Source organism: Bicyclus anynana, chromosome 6 (assembly GCF_947172395.1).
Source record: "Bicyclus anynana chromosome 6, ilBicAnyn1.1, whole genome shotgun sequence".
Taxonomy (NCBI): domain Eukaryota; kingdom Metazoa; phylum Arthropoda; class Insecta; order Lepidoptera; family Nymphalidae; genus Bicyclus; species Bicyclus anynana.
Window position 1 is genome coordinate 3,884,804 of NC_069088.1, and position 26,461 is coordinate 3,911,264.

General features: G+C 38.0%; 1 protein-coding gene across 1 annotated transcript; it reads left to right on the top strand.

Moving 5' to 3' along the window:
• Window positions 1-26,412, top strand: LOC112048940 (low-density lipoprotein receptor-related protein 6). The gene is made up of 24 exons (XM_052881954.1): window positions 1-329; window positions 418-641; window positions 1,666-1,856; window positions 2,365-2,655; window positions 3,526-3,707; window positions 4,066-4,295; window positions 5,114-5,284; window positions 5,831-6,064; window positions 6,735-6,876; window positions 7,517-7,681; window positions 8,489-8,633; window positions 9,424-9,551; window positions 10,141-10,294; window positions 11,069-11,343; window positions 12,014-12,247; window positions 13,092-13,230; window positions 13,690-13,965; window positions 14,396-14,578; window positions 15,872-16,043; window positions 16,532-16,752; window positions 17,449-17,604; window positions 18,693-18,807; window positions 20,722-20,924; window positions 22,455-26,412. Exons 1-24 carry the CDS (start codon window positions 239-241, stop codon window positions 22,732-22,734), a joined length of 4,602 nt encoding a protein of 1,533 aa, XP_052737914.1. The 5' UTR covers window positions 1-238; the 3' UTR covers window positions 22,735-26,412.
• Window positions 26,413-26,461: the final 49 nt, after the last annotated feature.

The following is a 26,461-nucleotide window of genomic DNA, read 5'->3' on the forward strand; positions in this document are numbered from 1 at the left end:
TGGCTGTTCTGTTGTGGTTGTTGTGTTTTTTTGGATCTGTGGCTGTGCTATTCTCCTATTTCTGTACAATACAAAACTCGTTGAATTTCTTGGAAAAATCTGAAATAGTTCTTAAACCAAATTATGTAGTTTTCATAATTTTATTTATTATGCATATTCCTACCCGTGCCTTATAAGTTTATGTGCAATAAATACTTTAGACCCATGAGGTGTTCCTTTGGATTCGTTTGTTATCATTATGACGAAGCGCCGAAGAATAGTTCAAGCTGACAAAATAATACAAAATGTTATAAATGTGTTTTGTTTGTTAATGTTTTTGCAACTAAAAGGTATGTTATTATAATTTGAATTTCGAATAATATGTAACTTCATTTATAATTTTTTCATTCATTTATAACTTTACTATTTGTTTACTAGGCTACTACTCTAGCATAAGCAATCCGGTGTTGTTGTATTCAACGGCGACAGATATTCGTGTGGCAAATATATCCAAATTGAGTAAAATCAATGCAATAATCAAAGGATTAGAGCAAGGCTCAGCTGTTGATTTCCTGTGCAAAAGTAATTTAATATGCTGGTCGGACCAGACTGCGGAATTGATACAATGTATGGAGTACAACAACACCCATTCGGGAGAAAAGGTATGTTAATAATATATTTTTTATTAAAGAAGGTCTAAACAAAAGGCCCACCTAAACCACCCATACAAGTTGAGAGAAAAATAAAAAAAAAAAACGAAAAAAATAATGACTGTTTATAATCAGTTTATAATTCCCCTTTGCTGTACCCTATACTACAGCCTTATTCAATGTGTACTGTCTACCAACAAACAAATTAAAAATGAGGGTATAAATCGCTAGTCATTCACACCTAATAATTATTTTATATAATTAACTTATTCATAAATTAATGAAAATAAATTTGATTATTAAGTTTAGAACAATTAGATTTAGTTAATATTTTTTGAAAAACATTTTATAAACAAACAATACATAGTTTAAAGTAAATAAGTTATTAAATAACATGCATTTTTGTACCTTCATTTCTAATTTGTTTATTGGCAAGCATTAGTATAAGCCGCCTACTCATATCCTCCTACTCACATCTGCCTACTCGTACCTAATGATCACTACAACTAAATCTAAGATAAGAGACAGTAATGTTTTATAATGAACCACATGCAATAAATAGATTAGGCACATGAGGCTTAACACTTGTGCCTGAGGATAAACACGGCAGTGTTTCAATTTTATGAGATGGGCTTTTTGCCCTGTGAAATGTACAGTTTACTTATAAATTAAAATCAAAATTCATTTAGATCAATTAGGCTTAGTTTAAAGCACTTTTGAAACATCAGTTTTATAAAAATATTATTAGATAATGGTGATAATAATTGGTCAAAACTTAAAAGATCCTCAAAAATTATAGTAAAACTCAAACTGTATGGCCAGAGATATTAGTTTGTCCCGTTGTGGACAAATTTAAGATGAATTGAATAATGTAGCAATCTTCTTTTGATAATGTAATTACTTATTATTTTATTATGATTATTAGTGATTATGATATTATAGTAGAATTATCAAGATTTTGCCGGGCGGTTAGGGTAGGCCTGGGCCGGTGATGGGCATTCCCTTTAAGATTATTTAAAGACTACTATCATTTCAGATGAAAATAGTGTCAGAAGGAATTATTACTCCTACCGGTATTGCAATAGATTGGTATACAGACAAAATCTATTGGACAGATGGAGAAACTAATAGAATAGAAGTAATTAGTATAGAGCACAAATATAGAAAAGTTCTATTCTGGACTGAGGTGGACCTGGCAAGGGCCATTGCTTTAGTTCCTAAAGAAGGGTAAGTTTTGAAAAAAATTATTAACTAACAACTATTCTACATACTATAAAATAAGTTGTATAGAAGCAGGCATTATTACACTGCAATAGATTTTCAGTTGTGTGCATTTTAAAGAATTAATTATCACATGTCTCAAACTTTGAAGGAATAACATTGTGAGGAAACCTGCATACCAGAGAATTTTCTTAATTCTCTGCTTGTTTGAAGTCTGCCAATCTGCATTGGGCCAGAGTGGTGGACTATTGGCCTAATACCTCTCATTCTGAGGAGATACATACTATAAAATATGCTGTATAGAAGCAGGATTTATTACACTGAAATTAGCAGTGACCAATAAACAATGAAAATATTGCTTTCCTTACGTCCAGTTGGAACTAAAGGGTGTGATATTTTCGATTGAGCAGCTGTTACCTTCTGTTAAAGTTATGAATTAATTGCTATAAAGATGAGAAGGGCAGATGCTGAAATGACCTATCTTCAATGTTTAAAATTGTTGTGTTCTTTCCAGTTTAATGTTTTGGACTGACTGGGGTGAAATACCCAAGATTGAAAGAGCTGGTATGAACGGTGACCCCACAACTCGCAAAATAATAGTGAAAGACAACATATTCTGGCCCAACGGCATCACTGTGGACTACAATAACAATTTAATATATTGGGTCGATGCCAAACTACAGTTTGTAGATATGATAGACTTTAATGGTAATAAACGGAAGAGAATAGTTAAGGATGGTTTGAAATATCCATACGCTTTAACATACTTCAATGAAAAGCTTTACTGGACTGATTGGAAGACTTGGTAAGTTTTTATGGAGCTTACTCACTTTTAAAATTATGTAAATATACAGAATTGGCACTTTAACTTCTTCTTTGAGTGTCTCTCTGACTAGCAATGGTTGGCAGTCAACTTTGTAAACTCCTCTTTATCTTTTGTGAGGCAAAATAAGTTGTAAGGCAATAAGTACTTTCTGATGTTCCTCAAACAAGACTTCTTTAACTACCACAACTTCGTCCGCGTGGAATTCAGATTTTTACAAATCCCGCGGGAATCATGGACTTTTCCAGGATGAAAATTAGCATATGTGGTAATCCAGAGTAAAATCTACTTCTATTACAAATTTCAGCAAAATCACTTCAGTTGCCGCAGTACAAAGGAGATCCTCCATCATCCCTTATTTTATCCACATGGGGGTTGTTCCTATTTAAGCAAACATCTTCATCATAGTAGATCCAATCTTTAATTTCAGTCGAAAATCAAAGAATATTATTACTTTCATCACCTATTTTATCCTCACTTAGAGGTGGAATTTATCAAAATCCTTTCTTAGGAGATGCCTTATGCATGCGAAATGCTTAATGCATGTGAAATCTCAGCCCGATCAGTTTAAAATTGACAAAGTTTCATACAAACTTTTACCCCCCTTTTGGGGGTAGAATTGATCAAAATCCTTTCTTAGCAGATGCCTACGTCATAACATCTGCATGCCAAATTTCAGCCCGATCTGTCTAGTGGTTTGGGCTGTGCGTTGATAGATTACTATGACAGTCAGTCACCTTTGAGTTATATAATATTATGTATTTAGATTCTCGTGTCACAATGATATTTGTAATTAATAAAATTAATTTTTACGCTTTTTTGTTGTTCTGATCCTCTTAAATTTCTTTCCAGGGGAATATATACATGGGACATATCCACAAATGGAGGTATAAAAGAGGTCATCAAGTCAGACCCGGTGCCTGTTGACATTAAAGTGTACGACCGGAGCAGGCAGCTGATGCCCACTGGAGACTATCCTTGTAAAGACAATGAGGGATGTTCACATCTGTGCCTGTTATCACCAACCCCACCAGGTAATTTTTAAGGTTTTAATTAACTCAGAAGTCTTTCCTTTAAGAAAGGGTATATGGATTTAAAAACATCCATGCAGGCAGGACATATTGTTCTTTCCAAATAAATTAAATGTATAGCTTACTGTGCCATGGGAAATAACCAGTAGAGTCATACAGTAAACACAAAAAACGAAAATTTTAAAATGTCATATTTGGGCACTTTGTCACATTTTGTTGGAATCAGTGAGTTAAAAGTGCTTGAAAATGTCCCCTTGAGCGACATTTGGAATAATATAAACTCAAAATTAGCCAAAAGCTGTAAGGGTGGTCTGGATGGACAACTTCTTTTAAACATCTTTATTTGTATGTCTTTTTTCAGGCTATGTTTGCGCGTGTCCGACTGGGGTGAAGTTAAAAGAGGATACCAACACTACCTGCTACAACTCGCCACAGTCTATGCTATTAGTGGCCCAACGGTCCATCATATCCAAGATATCGCTGGATTCACCTGACTTTACCCCTTATACCCTGCCCTTGAAAGACTTGAAGAGGGCCCTCACTGTAGACTTTGATCCGAAAACTGAATACATTTACTGGGCTGACAGTCAGGTAAGATTTCTGTATCATTCTCACATCTTAAAACTAATAACCAAATAAAAGGAAGTTAAACCCCATTTTTATACCTACATAGCTTAATATGACTTAGCATAACAAGATAATATGGATGGGCAACCCAAAGATTATACTTAACATGCTTCTGCATTCAGTAAAGTTACAGTGCTGTGACATTGTTTATTTCCATGGCAACTTGGTGAATGAAATTTTAATTTTGGCACCCTATAAACAAAGTTAAATTCGAATGAGACTTGTTATAGACGAAAAGTTCGTCAATGAGTGTAAAATAGCGGAATCGCACCCCAGGCTTTCTATTGCTATGTCTGCTTCCTTTCTTTACATTTTTTTTTATAAATTTTTCTTAAATAAATTTGTCAATAATGCTGTCTTCCATTTTGTGACGTCACTGTGTTACTTGATGTACTAAAGGAATAAACATCAAACTAATAATTTTGACAAATACTAAACCTTTTGGGTTTTGGGTAAAGTTTAGTCTCAAAAGAGATGTCATGAAACAATAAAATATACCTCTATACCATCTTGGCTATAGCGTTTAGGCTCGTATTTTCAAAAAAATATGTAAAAATTAACATTCTTATGTATTCAGGTCTCAAAAAATATGATTTTTTTTTTAATCTAGTAAAATGATTAAAATGATGGTGAACAATTTAAGACCATTTAAAAAAAAGTGTCAAGTAGTCTATTGGCTATAATACTTACCTATAGTAAAGGGCATAGACTTATCACAGCCTTTATAAAATGAAGTATATCTGACTTCCACAGGCTCTCAGTCTACAATGTTTGTTTTTCAGTCAAAAACCATATCCCGCGCGCGGTTGGACGGCAGCGAACAGTCTGTGGTCATACACAGCAACGGCGTGCCCGACAGTATCGCGATAGACCCCCTCGCGAGGAACATATACTGGACTGACCCCGTCTCGGACACCATCACTGTTGCTAGGCTGGACGGCAGCGCGAGGAAGGTAAGCTTTATCATCACTACAAACTGACAAACCTGACTTTACAAAAGTGCTTGTAAACTAAGCCTGCCTGATGTTTTGAGTGACATAACTTTTCTTAAACAATATTTGCCATTATCTTTTAAATATGATCAATATTCCCTTTCGCTACGAATTTGTCGGAGAGACAATGTTAGGCCTGTATGACAATAGTTCACTGGGTGGGGATCAAACCCATGACCATTCTGGGTTAAGTTAAGTTAAGTAAAAGTATTATCTTTTATAAAAACCATTTTCTCCACAACATTTCATAATAGGGTAGTTGATTCATATCAAGAATACAAAGAATATTAATTTCGTGTAGTTCATGGAATCAGGATCCATCATGGCCGACAGGCGTTTTGGCTCATATTGCCAAAAACATATTTAAAAACTAAAATTTCCATGTAATCACGTCTCAAAAAATATGAAAAAAAATTACATCTAGTAGAACATTATTGAACTATTTAAGATCATTTAAAAAAAGTGTCAACTAGCCTAATAATAATAATAATTTTATGTTCACTAAAGGTCATAATCCACGACGATCTGTACGACCCACGAGCAATAGCTCTCCACCCGACCGCCGGTTGGATGTTCTGGTCTGATTGGAATGAGAAGAAGCCGAAGATCGAGCGAGCCAACTTGGACGGAACTGACCGGATGATGCTGGTCTCTGAAAAACTAACTTGGCCCAATGGGATTGCTCTGGACACTGAAAACAATAAGTTGTACTGGGGAGATGCAAGAACACATAAGATAGAGGTGAGTATTATAAACCAGCCTGTAAATGAACTAATGATTTTAAATTTATTTCGTGCTTGTTCATTATGAATAATTAGTTATTTAAACGGGTACATACCACGATAAAAAGACGAGATTTTTAATGTGGATATTTCGACCCAGTTGCATGGATCGTGGTCACGACGGAACTGAAGTTGCGAGATGAGAAGTGAAGTCAGCTGTTAGGGGCAGAATCTCCCCCCTCTTGGTTTGCACAATTCTACCACCGGTGGTAGAATTGTGCAAACCAATAGGGCGCCGCGATACGCATAATAACAAAAGCGATGTCGTGAGTGTGGTTTGCCTAAACAGCCATAAACGCGAGGTTGTTGAAAAAAGAAAAAGAACGAGAAAGAGGGTAGATCGATTCGATATCGATATCGATAGAGGTTTTGTTTTCGGCCAGAAAACCAATTTCGGTCGGACTCAACTCTTTTCCTCTAACGGTTTTTAAAAATCCGTTTGGGGCAGCACCGGTAAGACGTACAGGGTGTATGTTCCTACCTCCTGTGTCCTTCCTGTTCCTGTGTCCTTTGCAACATATGTTTAGAAGCTCGTACTAACGCAAAATCTGCAATTCTGGCAATACATACATTTAGGACAAACTGATAACCTCCTTTTTTGTAGTTGGTTAAATATGATATTGTTCCAGGTGTGTAACATGGACGGGTCGGAGCGGCGCGAGCTGCACAGTAGCGACATCCTTCACATCTTCGGGCTCACGCTGCTCGGACCGCACTTGTACTGGACGGACATGCAGAGGCGGACCCTGGACAGAATCAACAAAGACACGGGTATGTCAATAGTTAATAGTATAATAATAGTCATTTATTTAAATTAAAATCAAACAATACACCATACATTAAGATGTAGGATGGGTTTTTTAGCCAGTAGGAATGTTCATGAGGTCTTTCCCCCTACAGAAAAGAAAGTATGCACACAAGAAGTTTCACATTCTGCTATCTCTGTAATGTACGAGAGATTTCAGAATAGACCTGCATTATACCTTCACTAGCTAACGCCGCGTGATTTCACCCGCGTGGTTCCCCTTCCCGTAAGCTTACGAGGATAAAATATAGCGTTCCTCGATACATGGGCCATCTAACACTGAAAGAATTTTTCAAATCGGACTAGTAGTTCCTGAGGTTAGCGCGTTCAAGCAAACAAACAAACTAATAAACTCTCTAGCTTCAAGAAGTGTAATCTTACAAGAAAGAAAAAGCAAGTTGAATAAGAAAGATACAAAAAAATAACTCAAAAAAACGATAAATAAAATAAATTCGTCTTTATTACTTAATTATGGTATTGCCACACAGTTTACTTTTTGACAATCTAAAAAATACAATCGATATAATATATTGTTAAAAGTAAATTTAGATTGCTAGTTATGTTTGTCTGTGTATTTTCTTAATATATTTATTTTGTATTGGTTAGGTTTAGAAAGGCAAGCGGTGGTGGAACAGATGGCCAACATGATGGGCGTGAAGGCGTTCCGACTGGGCGAGCCGCTGGGCCACAACCCCTGCGCCGACCACAACGGACAGTGCTCCCATCTGTGCTTCAACCGTCCGCACGACCACGTCTGTAGCTGTCCTCTAGGTAAGTGGCTCTATTTGTCTATGGTTATAAAATAATATTTATTATAAAATATAAGGGAAGCACACCATATAAAAATGTTCTTTGGTGTGAATTTTAGTCTTATAATCATCATTATCAGCCTGTTTTATTAGACCACTGCTGGACCTGACCTCCCGCATTCTGAGACTAATTACATAAAGAATAGTATCGCAAATTCAGGAATATAATTGTCTGTCGTTTTTCGAGGAAAATGAGCTTAGATTAGGTATATATCTTATACTAAACTAAAAGTTGTTGTCTGTTTTTAACACACTTCAAGTGCACAAAAAGGTATTTTTACGAAGCTCTCTAACCCACGAACAAAATTACATCTAAGAAACATTGATTCTATATCTACAATTTTAGTTATTATAATCAGATTCGATCGTTGATCATATACTTACTTTGACAAGAACGTAACGTCCAGCGAGGCAGGTCCATAAGTAATAAGTCCCGCGCTATAGAAGAGAGGCAATTATATTTAAGCTTAGTTTTACCACACCACTGTACTTGGTTGTTAGGTTTAAAGTTAAATATTTTTAATTTTGTGATGGTCACTATCATGTTATTATGTGAGGCACGATGGTGAATACCACCAACTCCCCAACTCTGAGCTCAGAATTTAACAAACATTGGTACATCCTTACATGACGTGAGATCAGACTAAGTAGGTTAGTTACCATGTTAATATTTTCACAAATTGCTAATCTTTCATATTTCCATGTCAGATTGAACATCTGACATGGTAGTGAAATTTTGATATATGTGTATAAAATGTAAATCTTTTAGGCCTGGAACTGGGCAAAGATCGCAAGACGTGCATAGAGCCTGAAGCATTCCTTATATACAGCAGGAAGAATGTGATCGGACGAATCAGTATTGAGAATGAAAATAATGACGCAGTTCTGCCCATCAAAGAGTTGAAGGAAGTCAGGTAAGAAAATAAATGAAACAATTATATTCATTACAGTTGTAATAAATTGATCTTAAACTCGGTAAAAACTAAGAAACTTCTATTCTAACGGAGATCGGCGTAAAAAGAACAGGGCCTTAGCCAAGTGGCATGTCGATTATACAAACTTCAATAGTCTTCTTCAATAATTAGAAAATGTATGGTAATGACATTCATTATCGACAGGTCACGTGGTGCAAGTTGACGATCGGATCTGTCAATCCCATACATTTTTTTAGTTTTCGAAGCGTTAGCGTTTGTAGAATCGACATGCCACTTGACTAAGGCCCCACTACTTTTTTTTTTTTTTTATACTTAAACAATACACATCACTATCTAGCCCCAAAGTAAGCATACAGAGTAGCTTGTGTTATGGGTGCTAAGATAGTTGATATTATAATATTAATATACAATTATATACCACATATATAATGTATAAATATACACAGGCACTGGAAAACACCCATGCTCATCACACAAATATTTTCCAGTTGTGGGAATCGAACCCACGGCCGTGGATGCAGAAAGCAGGGTCACTACCCACTGCGCCACGCGGCCTTCAAATTGTAAATTGTGTAAATTGAATTGTTGCAAGTTTACTTAAAACTAAACAAAGAAATAAAAAGAAACATTTTTACTAAGTCCAAGATACCTTGTATAATTAAGTAGACATTAGGTGCTGGTTGTGAAAAAGATACAAATCCTGCCTTAGTGCTAAAAAATTCTCAGTAAAATATCTTTAATGAGACTTTCTGTCTATTTGTTATTGCAGTGCTCTAGCAGTCCACGTGTCTGGCTCGAAAATCTATTGGTCTGACAGCAAAACTAAAACTATAAACAGATGCTCCATAAATGGATCAAATATGGAGAAAATTCTGGAATGGATGGGCTTGGTCGAAGGTATATTAAAATTTCAATTTATGCTTTCAGCGAATTACATAACTTTTGTATTCACCATGTATTATTGCGGTAAAAATAGTAGTGTCAAGCTATCCATAATCCATCCCAGTTATTATCATAACCATCTGATAAGAGTCTCAGTTATTATCATGAACATCTGATAGGAGTTCCAGTTACTATCATGAACATCTGACAGAAGACCCAGTCAGTTATTATCATGAACATCTGATAGGTGTCCTAGTTATTATCATGAACATCTGATAGTAGTCCCAGTTATTATCATGAACATCTGGTAGAAGTCCCAGTTATTATCATGAACATCTGGTAGGAGTCCCAATTATTATCATGAACATCTGATAGGAGTTCCAGTTATTATCATGAACATCTGATAGGAATCCCAGTTATTATCATGAACATCTGAATAGAAATCATTGCTGAGGTAAACATTATCTTCTAAGCCCGTGAATCTGTATTAAAGACACAAACTCCAGACCATTAAGGGTACAATTATTCCCAGCTTCTCAAGTTAATTTCACAAAGTTGATGTTTAATTTTTTTACATATTGTATTTATAACATTTTTGCTATAGGTTTAGCAATAGACTGGTCTGCTCAGAACATTTACTGGACAGACACGAGCTCGCAACGGATAGAGGTGGCTCGGCTGGACGGGTCTAGTAGACGCACGTTGATATGGCAGGGTCTGAAGAAACCTAAGAGCATAGTCTTGGACCCTAAGAAAGGGTAGGTATTTTTTAATATTTTTATTACCATGGGTTCTAAATGTGGGCTTTGATAGGGCCTTCTAGACGTCTCAATTTATTTTAGGGAGGCATTAAAAATCCCTGATAAAAATAGAGGACAAATTTAAAGAAACTGTAATAATAATTTCTAACAAACTAAGATTGAATATATATACTATAATAAGACACTAGAGACCGAGTGTTTGCGCATTGAAGAATTTAGTTAAACATTGAAATAGGACGGTAAAAAAATCTATATATATAAAAATAACTAAAACTCGAGAACGGCTAAACGGGTTTATCTTATCTTGGTCTTGAAATGTTCGTGGAGGTATAGGGAAGGAATTGAAAGTGAGAAAAATTAGAATAATTGCCGGGGATACCATAAAAACAACCCTTTTAGATTTCCCATACAAATGTTAAAGAGTCGAGGGGTAGGGGTTGGGTAGGGTAGGGGTAGAGTAGTGTAGAATAAGGATTGGGAAGAAGTGCACGTCAGTCAAAGCGAAGCTTGAACGGGTCAGCTAGTAGTAAATAAAAAAAACTAATACATATTTCAAAGTTTTGTCTGCTCATTCGAATAAATTTCTTCCTCGCGTTTGTAGTGAATCTTACTTCTGGCTAGATATACTCTTTCGTTTTATATAGGTCTCAGAAAGCGACATAATTTTTGAAATATAAAAGTGTCAAATAATAGAAGCCTACTTGCTTATAATAGAATAGACTTCTGTCAAGTCTGTAATTTCGAAATATTAAAAAAAATATTTAATTTCAGCTATATGTATTGGTCGGAACTCGGTCCAAAGAGCATCAAACGTGCGACCATGGACGGGGCCTCCCCGACGGTAGTATTTGAACAAGTAGGCCGCGTGCACGCCCTGGCCATAGACTACGATACGCGCACGATGTACTGGGCAGCACTAGACCCGCCCGTCATAGAGTTCGCGTACCTGAACGGCACGGGACGGAAGGTGCTGGCCGATAACATACCGATGCCGTTTGCTCTCGCCTTGTATGCGGACCGCGTGTTTTGGGGCGATTGGAACACTGGTAAGTACTATTTTATTTTAGGTGTTGGTGCTGCCATTGGCTGCCAATGGCATATTAACAGAAACTCGTAGGACTTACGACGAAAGATATGTACCTACATTCAACATTATTCATAGTTTAATGTGACTGGGCATTGTGTTGTAACTGTGTTATTAATGTTGAAGAAAGGTAATGCTGTAAAGGTATCAAATCAATTCACTTCTTACAACTAATATAATTTTGATAGAAAATAGTTCAATTAAGTACGCGTCACACGGCTGTTATTCAAATACAGTTAGGGTCACGCAACACATTTTTAAAATTATAATTTTGAAATTTAGTTTGAAATATTTTTTTATTAAATAAATTATTTTAAACACAGAATTCTGTTTAAAAGATCAAAATATACTGGATATACTTTTCGGGATGTTATACCATTTACCTAACACATTGTATATAATATATCACTCTCTATTTTGGTTCGATGAGACGATAGAGACAGCAACATTTTATATCCCGCAGCCATTATATTGTGTTTTTCTATCTTAATATAAAGTACCAACGTGATACTTCATTATTATTTTCATTTAAGTGAGTTCATAATATAAAGTTAGTATATGATTTTAAATGTCACATTGGTCTAAAAATGTCGAGCGATTGCTCGATATAGTTTTTTTATCTATTTCCGTAGGCCTCATAGAAGTGTCGAAGAAAGCCGATGGTACGAACCGCAAAACAATCCACAACCAGTTAGACTACATCTCAGACCTGAAAGTGTACCACAGGGGACGAGACACACTGTCCAACCAGTGCGGCGTGGATAACGGGGGCTGTTCACACTTGTGCCTGCCCTTGCCTAACAACGACTACCGGTGCGCTTGTCCCACACACTACCGCCTCAATAAAGACAATATCTCTTGTTCAGGTATATATTTATTTTATTTACAATCTTCTATACTAACATTATAAAGAGGAAAGGTTTGATTTTTTGTTTGCATTGAATAGGCTCCTAAATTACTTTCACTTTTCACCAATTTGAAAACTTCTTTCACTGTAGGGAAGCTACACTATCCCAGGTGCTAAAGGCTATATTATATTTTATCACTACGGGACGGGAACTACGCGGATGAAACCGCGTGGCGTCTGCTAGTCTATATATATAAAAATGAATTGCTGTTCGTTAGTCTCGCTAAAACTCGAGAACGGCTTCACGGATTTATCTTATATTGGTCTTGAAATGTTCGTGGAGGTATAGGGAAGGTTGAAAATGTAAGAAAAAATCAAATAATTTCCGGGAAAACCCTAAAAACTGCCCTTTTCTATTTCCCATACAAACGTTTAAGAGTCAAGCGGTAGGGGTAGGGTAGGGTAGAGGTAGGGTAGGGGTAGAGGTATAGAAGGGTAGAGTAGGGATAGAGAATAAGTGCACTTATATCAAAACGAAACTTGACCGGGTCCGCTAGTATATAATAAAAATTTAAGGTTACTCACCACGAAATATCAAAAACCTCTTAACCTAAAAAGTTGAAATTTAGTTGGGAGGTAGTTTATACTTAGTAGATGTCCGCTAAGAACGGATATTCTGAGAGGGCCGGTATATGGAATAATTGTGTACTATTTAGGCTACTTCGAATTCATCACTGGAATTATTTTTATATTTTGATGTCAATCATCTTCATTGCTAACTTAGATTAAGAAAGAGGAGAAATCTCATAATCTACATTAACCTCTCTGTCTATTACATACACATTAATTTTTTTTTCATTCAGAACCAGAGGAATACCTGTTTTTCGCCCAAAAAAACGCTGTCGGTCGTATAATGTCAGCCAACGGCGAGTGTAACGATGCGTTCATTCCTCTGACGGGCTTGAAGAGCGTTCGCGCCATTGAATACGATCCGGTTAACAAGTAAGTTTGCACAAGTTGGATCTGTCATTCCCATACATTATGTCAGATTTCAAAGCGTTAGCGTTTGTAGAAAGAGAATCGACGTGCATCATGTTACAGTCTCTGGCGTAAATAATACAAATGGAGAATAAAAAAGCAAAAGCTCCTCCTGGAGGTCATTAATATAATCCCATCTAAAGTTATGAGAGAGAAAGGACTCGATCTATTTTTTTTTTATAATATTATTTTTTTTAAATTGCCATATCTTTTAAATATGACCAATATTTCCATTCCCCTCCAACTAGTCAAGAAAGACTGTGGTAGGAGTGGGTACGACAGTAGACCAACGGGGCGGGGATCGAACCACCAACCCTCGGTGATGAGCCCAACCGCTCTTACCGTTGAGCTACTGAGTCTATAAATCGGTCGTTGTGGTAGATTATCATAGATGCTTTAATATGTATAACTTTATTGTTTCAGGCATCTGTATTGGATGGATGACGAGTCCCACGCCATACGTCGGGTACCCATCTCGCACTCGACCACTTCCGCCGTCACCAATGCCGTGACCATAGTCACTGACCTCTCCCGACCCTTCCACATGGTGCTGGATATACTGGGCCGAGCCCTCTACTGGACCTGCTTGGACACAGACTCTATTAACGCCACATCAATAGACAATAACTCTTCAATCGGTGTCATACTGCGTGGGGAGAAAATGATGCCTCGGCATTTGGCTTTTCACCAAACTAAAAGGTATTTCGTAATATTAGGACTTTTTAGTATATTTACTTTAGTCAACATAGTCGCTTGTCGAAAACAAAGATTAACAACAAAGTAATATGAAACCTATTTCTGAGCGCTAGGGTCTGAGTTTGCTTGCAGCTGCGATCAATGTTCATTTTTCTGTGGACTTAGGGAGTAGGGTGGCATACGTTTCGTATGTTACAAGTGCGCGAGTACATTTTCTTTCTCTCTACCTTTCTTCGGGGGACCGTTCACCCGCTGAGTGTCGTAAACTATGCGTTTGAGAATTCGACACTAGCGGGTGAACGATCCCCTGGGGGTTCCCCCGCAACGTCTATGAACTTCGCTGTTAGATGGAGCTAAAGGCTTAAGCTAAAGTTTTAATTCATTCATATGGTCTAAGGCAAACTCGTATTATTATATGTAATTAAATTTAAAGGATTCTTATATGGAGTGACGCGGGCATCGGCGCCATATTGCGTGCGAACGTGGACGGCACCGCGCGCGTGGAGCTCGCGCGCGCCAACAACGTGACAGCGCTGGCGGTGGAGCAGACCAGCGGCACGGTGTACTGGGCGGTGGCGCGCCAAATACACGCGTTGGACCTCGACTCGTCCAACAGGTACCGACGTCAGATCATGTGATCACTGTGCGCGCTAACAACGTGACGGCGCTGGCGGTGGACCTTGACTCGTCCAACAGTTAGAGTGCCTAGTGGGAGGTTTCAATGTTACATACTCTGACCATCGCGTTAACGTAAACGCCAATTTCTAAGGAATTAAAACAGTTGTGCAGGAGTGCTACTAGATGGCGCTGTTTCAATTCCTTAGAAATTCGCGCTTACGTTTACGCGGTCGTGACAGTATGAAAAAATTTAAAAGTCCCACTAGGCACTCGGATCATGCGACAAAACTCCTGGCTAAACTATTATTAACCTATCGTTAATAATGTGGTTTGTTAATGACTTTGTGGATGAATGGCAGCGTTGATTAATAAAAAGTAACTTCGATTTTTGTAGCAGTTGTAATAATTTGTTTACATTTTTCGGTAAGTAAAGGCAGACATCTTGGTGAAAAAATTTGACAATGAATTACGACGCGTGCACCAAAGTGACAAGACAGATTAATACTTCACAACTTCACAGACCCATAATACATGTAATGTCAGTTAGACGGAGAATTTTGAATGACACCAACAGAGCGCGAGCGCGAACATGGTTAATAATAATTTGGCCAGGAGACTTTTAGGCAACCTACTATAGTATGCGCATTATCATCTGAGTCGTCCGGTCATAAAAGTCAAAAAAGATAGGAATGTGCAGCGCGCCTACCTGCGCACCCTAATTATCGATAAACGGCTACCTGCGCACGTGCTAATGATGAGTCAATAATGATTTGGACGATTCTGATTGGTCGGTTTCTAATGTAATTGCATTGCGTATTTTTTTTGCTATAAATGTGTTTACTGCAATTAAATAAATACATTCATGTGTTACTCGTTGCGCACTATGGATACTAATATATAATAAATTTGGCAGAAGACGAAGATTCTGATGATGAAGACTCAGATGAAGATTAATTTTATTTAGTTAATAATTATATAATATGAAATATGTATTATATTAAATCAAATATTGTTAATTTTTTTAATTTTGTGAACAAGATACGATAATAAACTTTACTTATCGATAATATGTCTTTCATTGTTACACCCTTCACTAGACGGCTCCATAAGACCCATAAGTGCAAGCGAGATAGATATAGAGAAATGATTTATGGCCCTAAGACTCAGTTGTTAATGCTATTAGTATAGCAATGTATTTTTTAACTCAATTTGTTATAGAACACTTCATCCATTAAACCGATGGGTGAAGGTCGTTTCTAATACGGATGTTAGAGTGTAGTGTTGTGCGCAGGCGCGTGGTGTGGCAGGGCGGCGGCGTGGGCGCGCTGGGCGCGTACGGCGGCGCGCTGTACCTGTGCGGCGCCGAGCGCGCGCCCATGCGCCTGCCGCTGCACCGCCGCGAGGTGCCCGCCGCTCCGCTGCCGCACCTCGCGCGCCTCGTCGCCGCCGTACCGCAGCACAGGGTGAGCACACAAACAACTACATTATTCAGATCAATGTGAAATTGACTTATTAAAGTACTAGCGAGCATCTGAAGCGACCGAGTAAACAGACAAAGGTTTAAAAAATTGATTTCTTATAAAAGTATAGCTCGTAAATTAACTTATTGAAATACTAGCGAGCACCTGAAGCGACCGAGTAGACAGACAAAGGTTTAAAAAATTGATTTCTTAAAAAAGTATAGTGTGACATACTCGAGTTGAAATTAATAAAAATTTAACTAATAAACTCGCTCTGTGACAACACAACATTTACTGTCATTATAAAGCAATTAATCATTTGTTATTGATATTTTTATCAGATTATTATTAGTATCATAGTGGAAATTCGAATAATTATAAGACAAATAACAATATATACAATTGTTTAAGTATATAAATTTAATAGCGTAAAAATAATAAGCGTACGTGATATTGTAGAAGTTTCGATATTAATTGTGACTTGTGTGTAGGTGGCGCGCGAGCATCCGTGCTTCGGCGGGCGAGCGTGCGGCGGCGCGCCGGGCGCGTGCGGCGCGGACGGCGTGTGCGGCTGCGGGCTGCGGTGCGGCGCGCGGCGCGCGTGCGGCGACAACCAGTTCCAGTGCGCGCCGCCCGCGCCCGCCGCTGGCGACGCGACTGTCGCCGTCTCCGCCTCGCCGCCCGAGGCGCGCTGCATACCTGCGGAGTGGAAGTGAGTTGTCGCTTGATTACTCTCGTGACGTCATCAAAGGGGGCAATATTGTCATCAATTATCAACAGCCGCTTCCTACTACCTTCTTGATGTCGTCGGGCTATCTAGCTAGTACTGCTGGTACGCGGTCTCCACTCCAGAACACGTCTGCCCCAGCGGCCATCTGTTCTACAACAGATGACCCGCCTACTGCCATTTCAGTTTGCTAATCCTTTGAGCTACATCGATTATTTTTGTTCTACTATGAATATTCTCGTTCAGGATTTTATCCTTCAGAGAGTCTCCTAACATAGCCCTCTCCATAGCTCGCTGAGCGACTTTAAATTTGTGGATAAGGCCAATCGTCAATGTCCACGTTTCCGCTCCATACGTCATCACAGGCAAGACACATGGATGAAATCATGCTCAATGAGCACGTCATCACGATGCCCATAATTGTCGATAATACAAGCATCAAATTTGTTTAGGAATACAACTATCTCGGTCAAATGATACAACTCGTTAAGAATAACTTCGACAAGGAGGCTGATAGAAAAATTCAGCTTGGTTGGGCAGCGTTTGGAAAATTTCGTCGGGTATTCAAATCGTCAATAAGAGTAAGAAGACTGAAGACAAGAGATTTAACCTTTAATGAGAGTGTCTTGCCTGGGCAATATTGACACAGTTTTATGTCACACTGTGTATATTCTGTGACAGGTGCGACGGGCAGCGCGATTGCCCGGACGGGTCGGACGAGGCGCGCTGCGACGCGTGCGCCGGGCTGCGCTGCGCGGACGGCTCGTGCGCCGCGGCGCTGGGCGGCTGCAACACCGGCACGTACTGCGCGCACGCGCCGCTGCCGGACGCCTTCAGGTGACGACACTGACACGTGCGACAGACGTGTCGCTCGACGCGTGTGTCGCGCGAGTGAGAGCGGGGGCACACGATGCGTTGCTTTGCAGCGCCGTAACAGCGTTGGACAGTCTGTAAATCCTTGTGAATTCGTGACGCATGAAAACTGAGCGGTGCCGCTCCAACGTCGCAACGCATTCACCCCTCCCCGACTCGTCTCGCTGGTTGCAAGTTGCCGCCGCAACTCATCGTGTGCTTCCGCTCTGTGTCGTTCAATCAGTAGGCACGTGTCATCACGAGCCGAGATAGTACGAAGTGTTCTCTGAATTAGGCGGGGAGGCCGCTCCAGCGGCATAGCTCATTTTTGTCGTGACTTTCGATTCGTTTACACTCGTACCTTTTGTTAGATAATTCTTCATGGATTATTTTGGAATAGGCAAGGAGAATGTTAACTAGTCTTAAAAGACGTCTTTTACCCTACATACCGGACACAAGTTCAGGACTTCGCTCAGGGTTATTCTCTGCCATTGGAGGGTTTATTGGTAACATTCTTAGTGGAAATAGTTAGACCTGATAGTTTCCTATTCAATAATCGTGGTTTACTCTGTAAAACCGCTTTTGATGTCAACCCGTCTCCGACAATTGCGGCCGGTTTAAGGATAAAAACCATCAATATAAATATAGCCCCTCCATATTAAAGAACGCACGATTTTATGTCATTACCCAAAGACGTGCACGCACATCTTATCTTAGTACGTAACAAGCGCATGCTGTGAGTGGACATGGACATAAAAAAATATTTACTGTTTTTTCTTATTTTAATCCCTAAATTATGCCTTCGTCTTAATTTTGGAAGTGTAAAAACACAAGCCACACCATGAATAAAGGGAAAGTTACGAGTAATGACGTACTCAATGTGCGAAACCAATGACAGTTCCACGACGCTTTGAGGCCCATCTAACGATCTACGATCGATGATATAAACCGACAGTCAGGCCAGGCGTAGTGTATGGTTCAGTAAATTGAATTAGCACTGTATACCCTAATAATATACAAATAGATCCTTAAATTGAATGAAGGCAAGCCAGCATTTTGAAATGTACGTACAGATGCGACGAGCGGCTGTGCCTGGCGCCGCGTCTGGTGTGCGACAACCACCAGCACTGCGAGGACGGCGCGGACGAGGCGCCGTCGCTCTGTGACGACTACACGCGCAAGGACCAGGTAATTCATTATCAACGGATCACTGCTGAGCTCGAGTCTCCTCTCAGAATGAGAAGGGTTAGGCCACTAGTCCACCACGCTGGCCCAATGCGGATTGGCAAACTTCACACACGCAGAGAATTAAGAAAATTATCTGGCATGCACGTTTCGTCACAATGTTTTCCTTCATCGTTTATATTTAATTTCTTAAAATGCACACAACTGAAAAGTTGGTGGTGAAAGTATTAAGGAGGCACTCACTTTTTAACTGATTTAAAAAAAAAGTAACTTCGTCATTTCTTAACCAATTCTGAAAATATTTTTTTTTGTTTGAAGGAGTATTATACTCCCAGATTGGTCCCTTTAATTTTCATAAAAATCGGTTCAGTAATTTTGTGTTAAAACTAAAAGAAACCCCTACCCAGTTTATATATCTTAGAAACATGCAAATTTGTAAGGGAAAATCTAGAATTTTTTCAAAAATTAAATGACATGCCACGAAAAAATAAACTAGGGAGTGCGCGTAAATTGAACTTAGTACAGCCGAAGTCAAATTTAAAAATGCACAGTACTGGCCCGCACAAAATGTGCATAATATGTATAATAAATTACCGCAAAGCATTAAGGGAAAGAAAAAAAATAATTAATTTTTAACAACATTAAAAACTTTTTGTTTGAAAAAGTATATTATAAAATTAATGACTTTTTGACCGAAAAACAATAAATTGGCCTCTCTACTTATATTAAGTTAAGTTAATTTATTTATACTTTGTAGTTACAACACCCTCACAGGGTTCCATATGTAATAATTATAACATTTTATCAATGACATGTGTTAAATATTATAATGGAAATGTAACTTAAATAAATCCTACTTCAATATTATAATCGCGAAAGTTTGTATGGATGTTTGGATGTATGTTTGAATGTTTGTTACTCTTTAACGCCGCTACTACTGAAGCGATTTGGCTGAAATTTGGAATGGAAATAGATTTTACTCTGGATTGACACATAGGCTACTTTTTATCCCGAAAACATCTATGGTTTCCCGAGATTTGCGAAAACTGATGATTTTGATAATATGAATGTTTGTTACTCTTTTACGCCTCGACTACTTAACCGAATTAGCTGAAATTTGGTATTGAGATATATTATAGCATAGATTAACACATAGGCTACTTTTTATCCCGAAAAAATCCATGGTTTTCGAGGGATTTGTGATAAACTAAATTTTACGCGGACGAAGACGCGGGCGTCTACTAGTTTGTAATAATTATGACATTTTATCTATGACATGTGTTAAATATTATAATTGAAATGTAACTAAAATAAATGTACTTGCCCGACTATAGTAGAACGATAATGAACTATTTAAGACCATTTATTCATTTATTAAAAAAGCGTCAACTAGCCTATTTAAACTATCACCAGCGGCGTTATGTGTTACCTCAGACCAATTATTTTATAGGACCTTTTATAGGACCTGCCTACATTTATTCACTTTAATAAATTTCAATGAGATCCTTGTATTTTTTTAAATTTTAATGATACGGGGTACAAGAGTGGACCTGAAATGGACCATCTCCTTTTCAGCTATTACAAACTCAGACCAATTATTGTATAGGACCTGCCTCGCTTGACGTTACTTTTCTGTCAAAGTATATGATCAACGATCTAATGCGATTATAAAAACTGTCTCTATCTAATCGATGTAAAATAGTTGTAATCGTGTTCGTCGGTTAAAGAGCTTCGTAAAAATACCTTTTTGTGTAATTGAATTGTGTAAAAAACGGGCAAAAATTTCTAGTTTAGTATCAGATATATACCAAATGTAAGCTCGTTTTCTTCAGAAAATGACAGACAATTTTGTTCGTGACTATGAGCGCGATACAGGTCCTTCTATAATTGGTCTGAGTGTGTTACTATTATCTGCAGGTGGTGTCGGTGGGCACGCCGGCGCCCGGCGGGCAGTCGTACGCGCTGGTGGCGTGCGGCGTGTTCGCGGGCGCGGGCGCCGCGCTGAGCGCCGCGTGGGCCGCGCTGCGCCGCCTGCGCCGTGCGCGCCGCCCGCCGCACGCGCAGCGCAACTTCCCGCTCGTCAAACCGCCGCTCGCCAGGACCTCGCTGCCCTCCTCCGGGTCAGTACACTAATGCCTTGATCACACGTACCGAGCAAAAGGGCGAGATAGTAAAATGTTCCTCGGCCGAGACAGTGATGTAAGCGAGTAGTTGTTCACACGTGTTTTGAAATTAGCACAGACAGTTCAGATAAATTGAGACTACAACTCGATTATGATGGACCGCAAAACGATTATTAGAAAATATACGATGTTACTCATTCCACTATTAGTAAAACGTCGGATTTAGTTTATATAGTAGTTTATTTTATATAGTTTATCTAACTGTATAAATTTACTAGTTGTTTCGACATGACATCCCATTTGTTACTAACAGACATGGTGTATTTTATTTTATTTGGAATTGTTTTAAACGAAAATTATCATAAGAAAAGGCGCATGCGGCGACGTGACGATAATCATGTGGCTGTCGGTGGAGTGGCGAGACAATGCATGTTCAGACCTAGCGAGTGAGCGAGCGAGACAGTGCGGGGACGCGGGAGGGTGGACACTCGGCCTAGTAGATAGAACGGGAGCCGAGCTACTGTCTCGTCGCTTCGTTCGGTCGAGTGCTCGGCCGAGCACTCGTCGATATGTTTATACTGTCATGTGTTTTATAATAGCTGAAAAGGAGATGGTCCATTTCAGGTCCACTCTTGTACCCCGTATCATTAAAATTTAAAAAATACAAGGATCTTATTAAAATTTATTAAAGTGAATAAATGTAACTAAATAAAAAGAAATAAATAAAACTAAAACCCAAGTTATATCAAGATCGACAAGATGGCGCCCATAGAGCAAGTATGACATGACAACTGACAGCAAACGTCAAATGGATTACTGCATTGAAAACGTCATCAATCTGCCATTATTACTCTTAATATTGTTTGAATTTCTTGGGTGATAATGTATATTATTTCGAAAGAATTAAAGTAAATTCGTAGATTTGTATAATCAAAAATAGTAAAAAAAAATATTTTCTTTTATTTCCGCTAGGGTACAATGACTGGACCTGGGCTCCATACAATTTTGGACCATCTCCTTTGTCAAGGTCTAAGATCCGGCATAAGGAATATATACCCCCATCTGTTATTTACTTGGGACAAGAAATGATTGATAGAAAATATTCAGCTTAATTGCGGCCAAACACATTTTACATACAAAATCTAGGAAACCTAGATGAAAGGCAGTAAAGCATAAAATAACTTATGGGGATATTTGTATAACATTAATAAACTGTTTATATCTAGCAACCCCACAGTTGCAGTGTTAAAGCAGGCAACGTTTTCAAATCTGTTGGGTATATTCTTTCAACTAGTGTACGATTATTATGAATTAAGCAAAAAGGGAAGTAGATTAAATGAATATTATAATACTCACCAGGAGTGCCGGATTATGCCGGATCTCCTACTATAGTAACAGTCTCTGCGCTAAACCGCAGACGGATTGACGAACAGTCAGTATGGCGAAAATATAAGGGTTCCTTGTTGACTACGGACCCCTAAAAAACACTCTGACGTTCACCAGTTCTTAAATGTATTATTCATACAGGATGAGCGCCACCGGATCCGGTTCGATGGGTTCCAACTCCGCGGGGTCTAACTCCGCGGGCTCCGCGTCCGACAGTCTCTGCGGACGCTACCCCCGCCCCACCGCCAACCCTCCGCCAAGCCCCGCGACGGCGTCGGGCGGACGCCGACGCGCGTACCGCCACTACCGGGCGTCCAACAGACCGCCACCGCCAACGCCAGCGTCCACCGACGCCAACGAGTCGGAGCCCGAACCGGCAGGTAGGGCGCCACCACCGTCACCGGCGCCCCTTCTATACTAATATTTGTAAAGAGGAAGAGATGCGGACACCACCCGCGCCCTTCCAATGGATTAATCACCGCTGACCAACGGCCAACAGAACACGGCCGCCAACGCTGACGTCCATTAACACCAACGCCATCGCTGGGGTCCATTGACACCAACAGAAACGCTAGCGTCCATTGACATCAACACCAGCGTACATTGACACCAACGCCAACGCTAGCGTCCAATGACACCAACGCCAACGCTAGCTTCCATTCACACCAAAACCAACGCTAGCGTCCATTGACACCAATACCAGCGTATATTGACACCAACCACCATTGATGTCAATGGTAGCTAGCTACCATTGACATCAACGCCCACGCTGCGGTGCTTATTTATTGGTACATTTCAAAGTAGCGAAAATATACTTTTTAAAAAATTAAATAACGAAATTAAGTAAAAGTGTTGTGAAACTAATCTTCCAAAAGATTGATTGATTGATTGAAAGAGATTGATATAGCCATTTTGCTACTTGACATTGACAGTTAGATAAATGAAAAAAAATCTTTGGTTTGTTACGAAGAATTTGTAATTCGACACGTGACGTAAAAAGTTATGACGTCATATAAAAAACCAAACAAAGCACATTACGTACTTTTAGTGCATAAATTACCAGCTTATTATCCCAATAAAATTGGAACGAAGTTCCTTATCGTGCGTTGTGAAAGGGAACTAGACGGAAAAAATTAGGACCAAAAAATTGTAACGACACGAAGGAGGGTAATGTTTTTGCTATAGTTGTAAGCCTTGACCTGAAGACAGCTGATGAGCTCCAGGCTCCAAAAGGCCCCTTGATCCCAAAAGACCCTCCGTCCCCAAAAGGCCCCCCGACCCCAGAAGGCCTTCCGACCATAAAAGGCGCCATCTTCGAGAGGCCCCCCGACGCCAAAAGGCCCCCTGTCTAGTGTCTAGTATTTCTAAGATTTTGTCTTGTAAAACCTGCTTAAAGTTATATATATGTTCTGTTTTCCAACATCCTTTGACTATAGACAACAGCCATATTTATAAACATCGATCAATATTTAAGCATAAAACTACTTCAAAATAATGTGGTCTTAATCGCTACTATTTTAAAGTTCACTTTGCTTAAATTTAATCAACGTTTTTAAGTAGTAAATGACATTTAAAAAGCCACAATGGCAACTACATCTAGTATGAAATTTGAATTTGGTGCTATTTCACTGTTCGTGCCTCAATATTGTTAGTTGAATAGTTACTAAATCTTGTAAATATAGTAGTATCTATAAGTGTGTAGACTTTGTACATAGTTCACAATTTCTTGTTAGTTTTTACTTTGTAAAATAAAAAAATATTGAAAATAAATCAAACACTGTCTGATTACTGTTTTTATAGAATATTGGTATGATTACTGTAGGTATACTAATAAAAACGTAGGTATAAAAAATGTACCTACATAAAGTGATTAACGAAAATACTATTTACTTGCTGCTTGATGAAGAAACAAGTATGTATTTACCAATTCTAAATATTTAAATGAGATTTCAAAAAACCACAAAACAAATGTATGGTGTTACATGAAAATTACTTGGAATTGAAAAATTGGAATGATTAATTATTTTATAATTTCCATTTCAATTGTATGAACTTAATAAAGTTCATACAATTTTTTTATTGTTTGGATGTAGTCAATATACGTGAACCATGCCAATATTCTATACATTATTGGACACTCTTCCAACATATTATATTTGTGTAAGCCAGAGATTAATCAATAATATGTATGTATGTATGTATGTATCGTATGGAACATGACGGTGTCGTACCCTTCACGGATACGGAATTAAAAAACGAATACATTCTCGAGTCAGTACGACACGAAGCGTCGCAACAGCAATTTCAATATTATTCAAGAAAAATGGCATCTTATGTTTTTAAATATTTTAAAAACAGTTCACAAAAACTAAAGAAATAAGATGGAGTATTTTTTTATTGGTATAGTTGATTATTATATTAATTTACGTAATTGTTGTTAGTGTTAAATTTTTAAATACAAATTATGAAAATAGTTTGTAATTGTTTAGGCGGATGTCAAAGAGACGCGTGACTTTTGTTTTTTTTAACCGACTTCAAAATGGAGGAGGTTCTCAATTCGGTCGGTATTTTTTTTATGTCTGTACACCGATTACTCAAAGACGCCTGGGCCGATTTCAAATTTTTTTTTTGTTTGATTTTTTTATGGGTTGCACCGGTTTCATCAGCACGCAGTTTTTAAAGACTCTGGTTACTCTGTGGTGAAAACATACAAATTACAATTTTATAAATAATACTTAAACAGTATAAGTATATTAAGATTATACTAGTTAGTGAAATGTAACACAAATAACTAAATTATTATTTTTAAGTATGTTATGTTAAAACAACGTGCACCACATCTAAATAAGATTTAAATACCTGACTATTACATCTTTATTGTATTCAATTTCACATTTTGTATATAAACACTATACAGTTAATCTTGTTCTAAATTGTTATTAAAAACATTGAGTGATTTAGGGTAATTATTACTTTATACTTAATAGGTGTAACTTTAAATGCTATGTTATGCAGATTATATCATTTATGTATCACTGAGATGATTTATTTAGATTATATGAAACATTAAAATATGTATATTTTTTCAAACATCAAAAACGTTGTAGTCCATTTTGTGACGTCACACTGTTACTTAATGTAATAAACTTAAAACTGTAGTTTATTATTATTTGACTAGGTATTTCTACCTGGCACGTCATTAACAGTAACACCGTAGACAGAGAAGTCAATAGACAATTAATCGGCGTGCCGTTGTTATTGTTGCAGTACTTATAATTTCAATTTGACAATGTTTATTCTTGTTTGGACCATCATTGTGCATGGCATATGTCTGACACGAAATATCGAATCGTATTGTCTTGTTTTTCTGTAGTGTAGACGCATAAGTACAGCTTGGCAAAAAAGTGTAGAAACGGAGCTAACTTTTTTCCCTCTTACAACACTGTTCAAATTGCCAGTTGTTAGTGACTATGCTGTCAAAAATGAATATTCTGTCGGCTTTGAAAGTTACGTTGTTAAGGTTACGTTTACGTTTCTCGTATTCGTGTTGTCATATTGGCGATAGTGGCGCCTCTATTATTTTCTACTCTTTTTTTTACCTTTTTTTTTATAGTTCTCTTTTTGTGGCAATGCGATGATGATACTGTTGACTTTTCTCTCTACGTGTTAATAATGATAGTGTTTTCAGTACAGTGCTACGTTTAGCAGTCCGTTATCTTTTTCGACACAGGCAGCATGTGTGTGTATATTAAGGTGCCAATTAAAACAATATACCTAAATAATGTAAAGAAAGAACTTGAAAGCTATCTTATAGAGAGGTTTCTACCAATTCTACTAACGGTCACTTCGTTTGATAGTTAAAATTTTGAACAATATAAACTTATTATTTTAGACTATTTAGCTAACACTGTATACTAAGATACTTTATTATCTTTAATAAATATTTGCATGATAACAAGAGAGCTAAGGAATTTGTATAAACAAAATACTATTAAGATTATCTTACGTTATACCATTGCCTTGTAAGATTTTATGTAATAATTTTACTAAAACAGACTGAGTTTGGCACTTTTATTAATAAAACTTTTGTATTTGTTAATATTGTATCATTTATTATCTGTTGCTCTTTGTATCACCTGGATTTGCTG

Coding starts and splice junctions, on each gene's coding strand:
- LOC112048940 (XM_052881954.1), top strand. CDS start 239: ATGACGAAGCGCCGAAGAATAGTTCAAGCTGACAAAATAATACAAAAT. Junction 5,285..5,830: donor TGGACGGCAGCGCGAGGAAG/GTAAGCTTTATC, acceptor TGTTCACTAAAG/GTCATAATCCACGACGATCT. Junction 16,044..16,531: donor CCGCCGTACCGCAGCACAGG/GTGAGCACACAA, acceptor ACTTGTGTGTAG/GTGGCGCGCGAGCATCCGTG.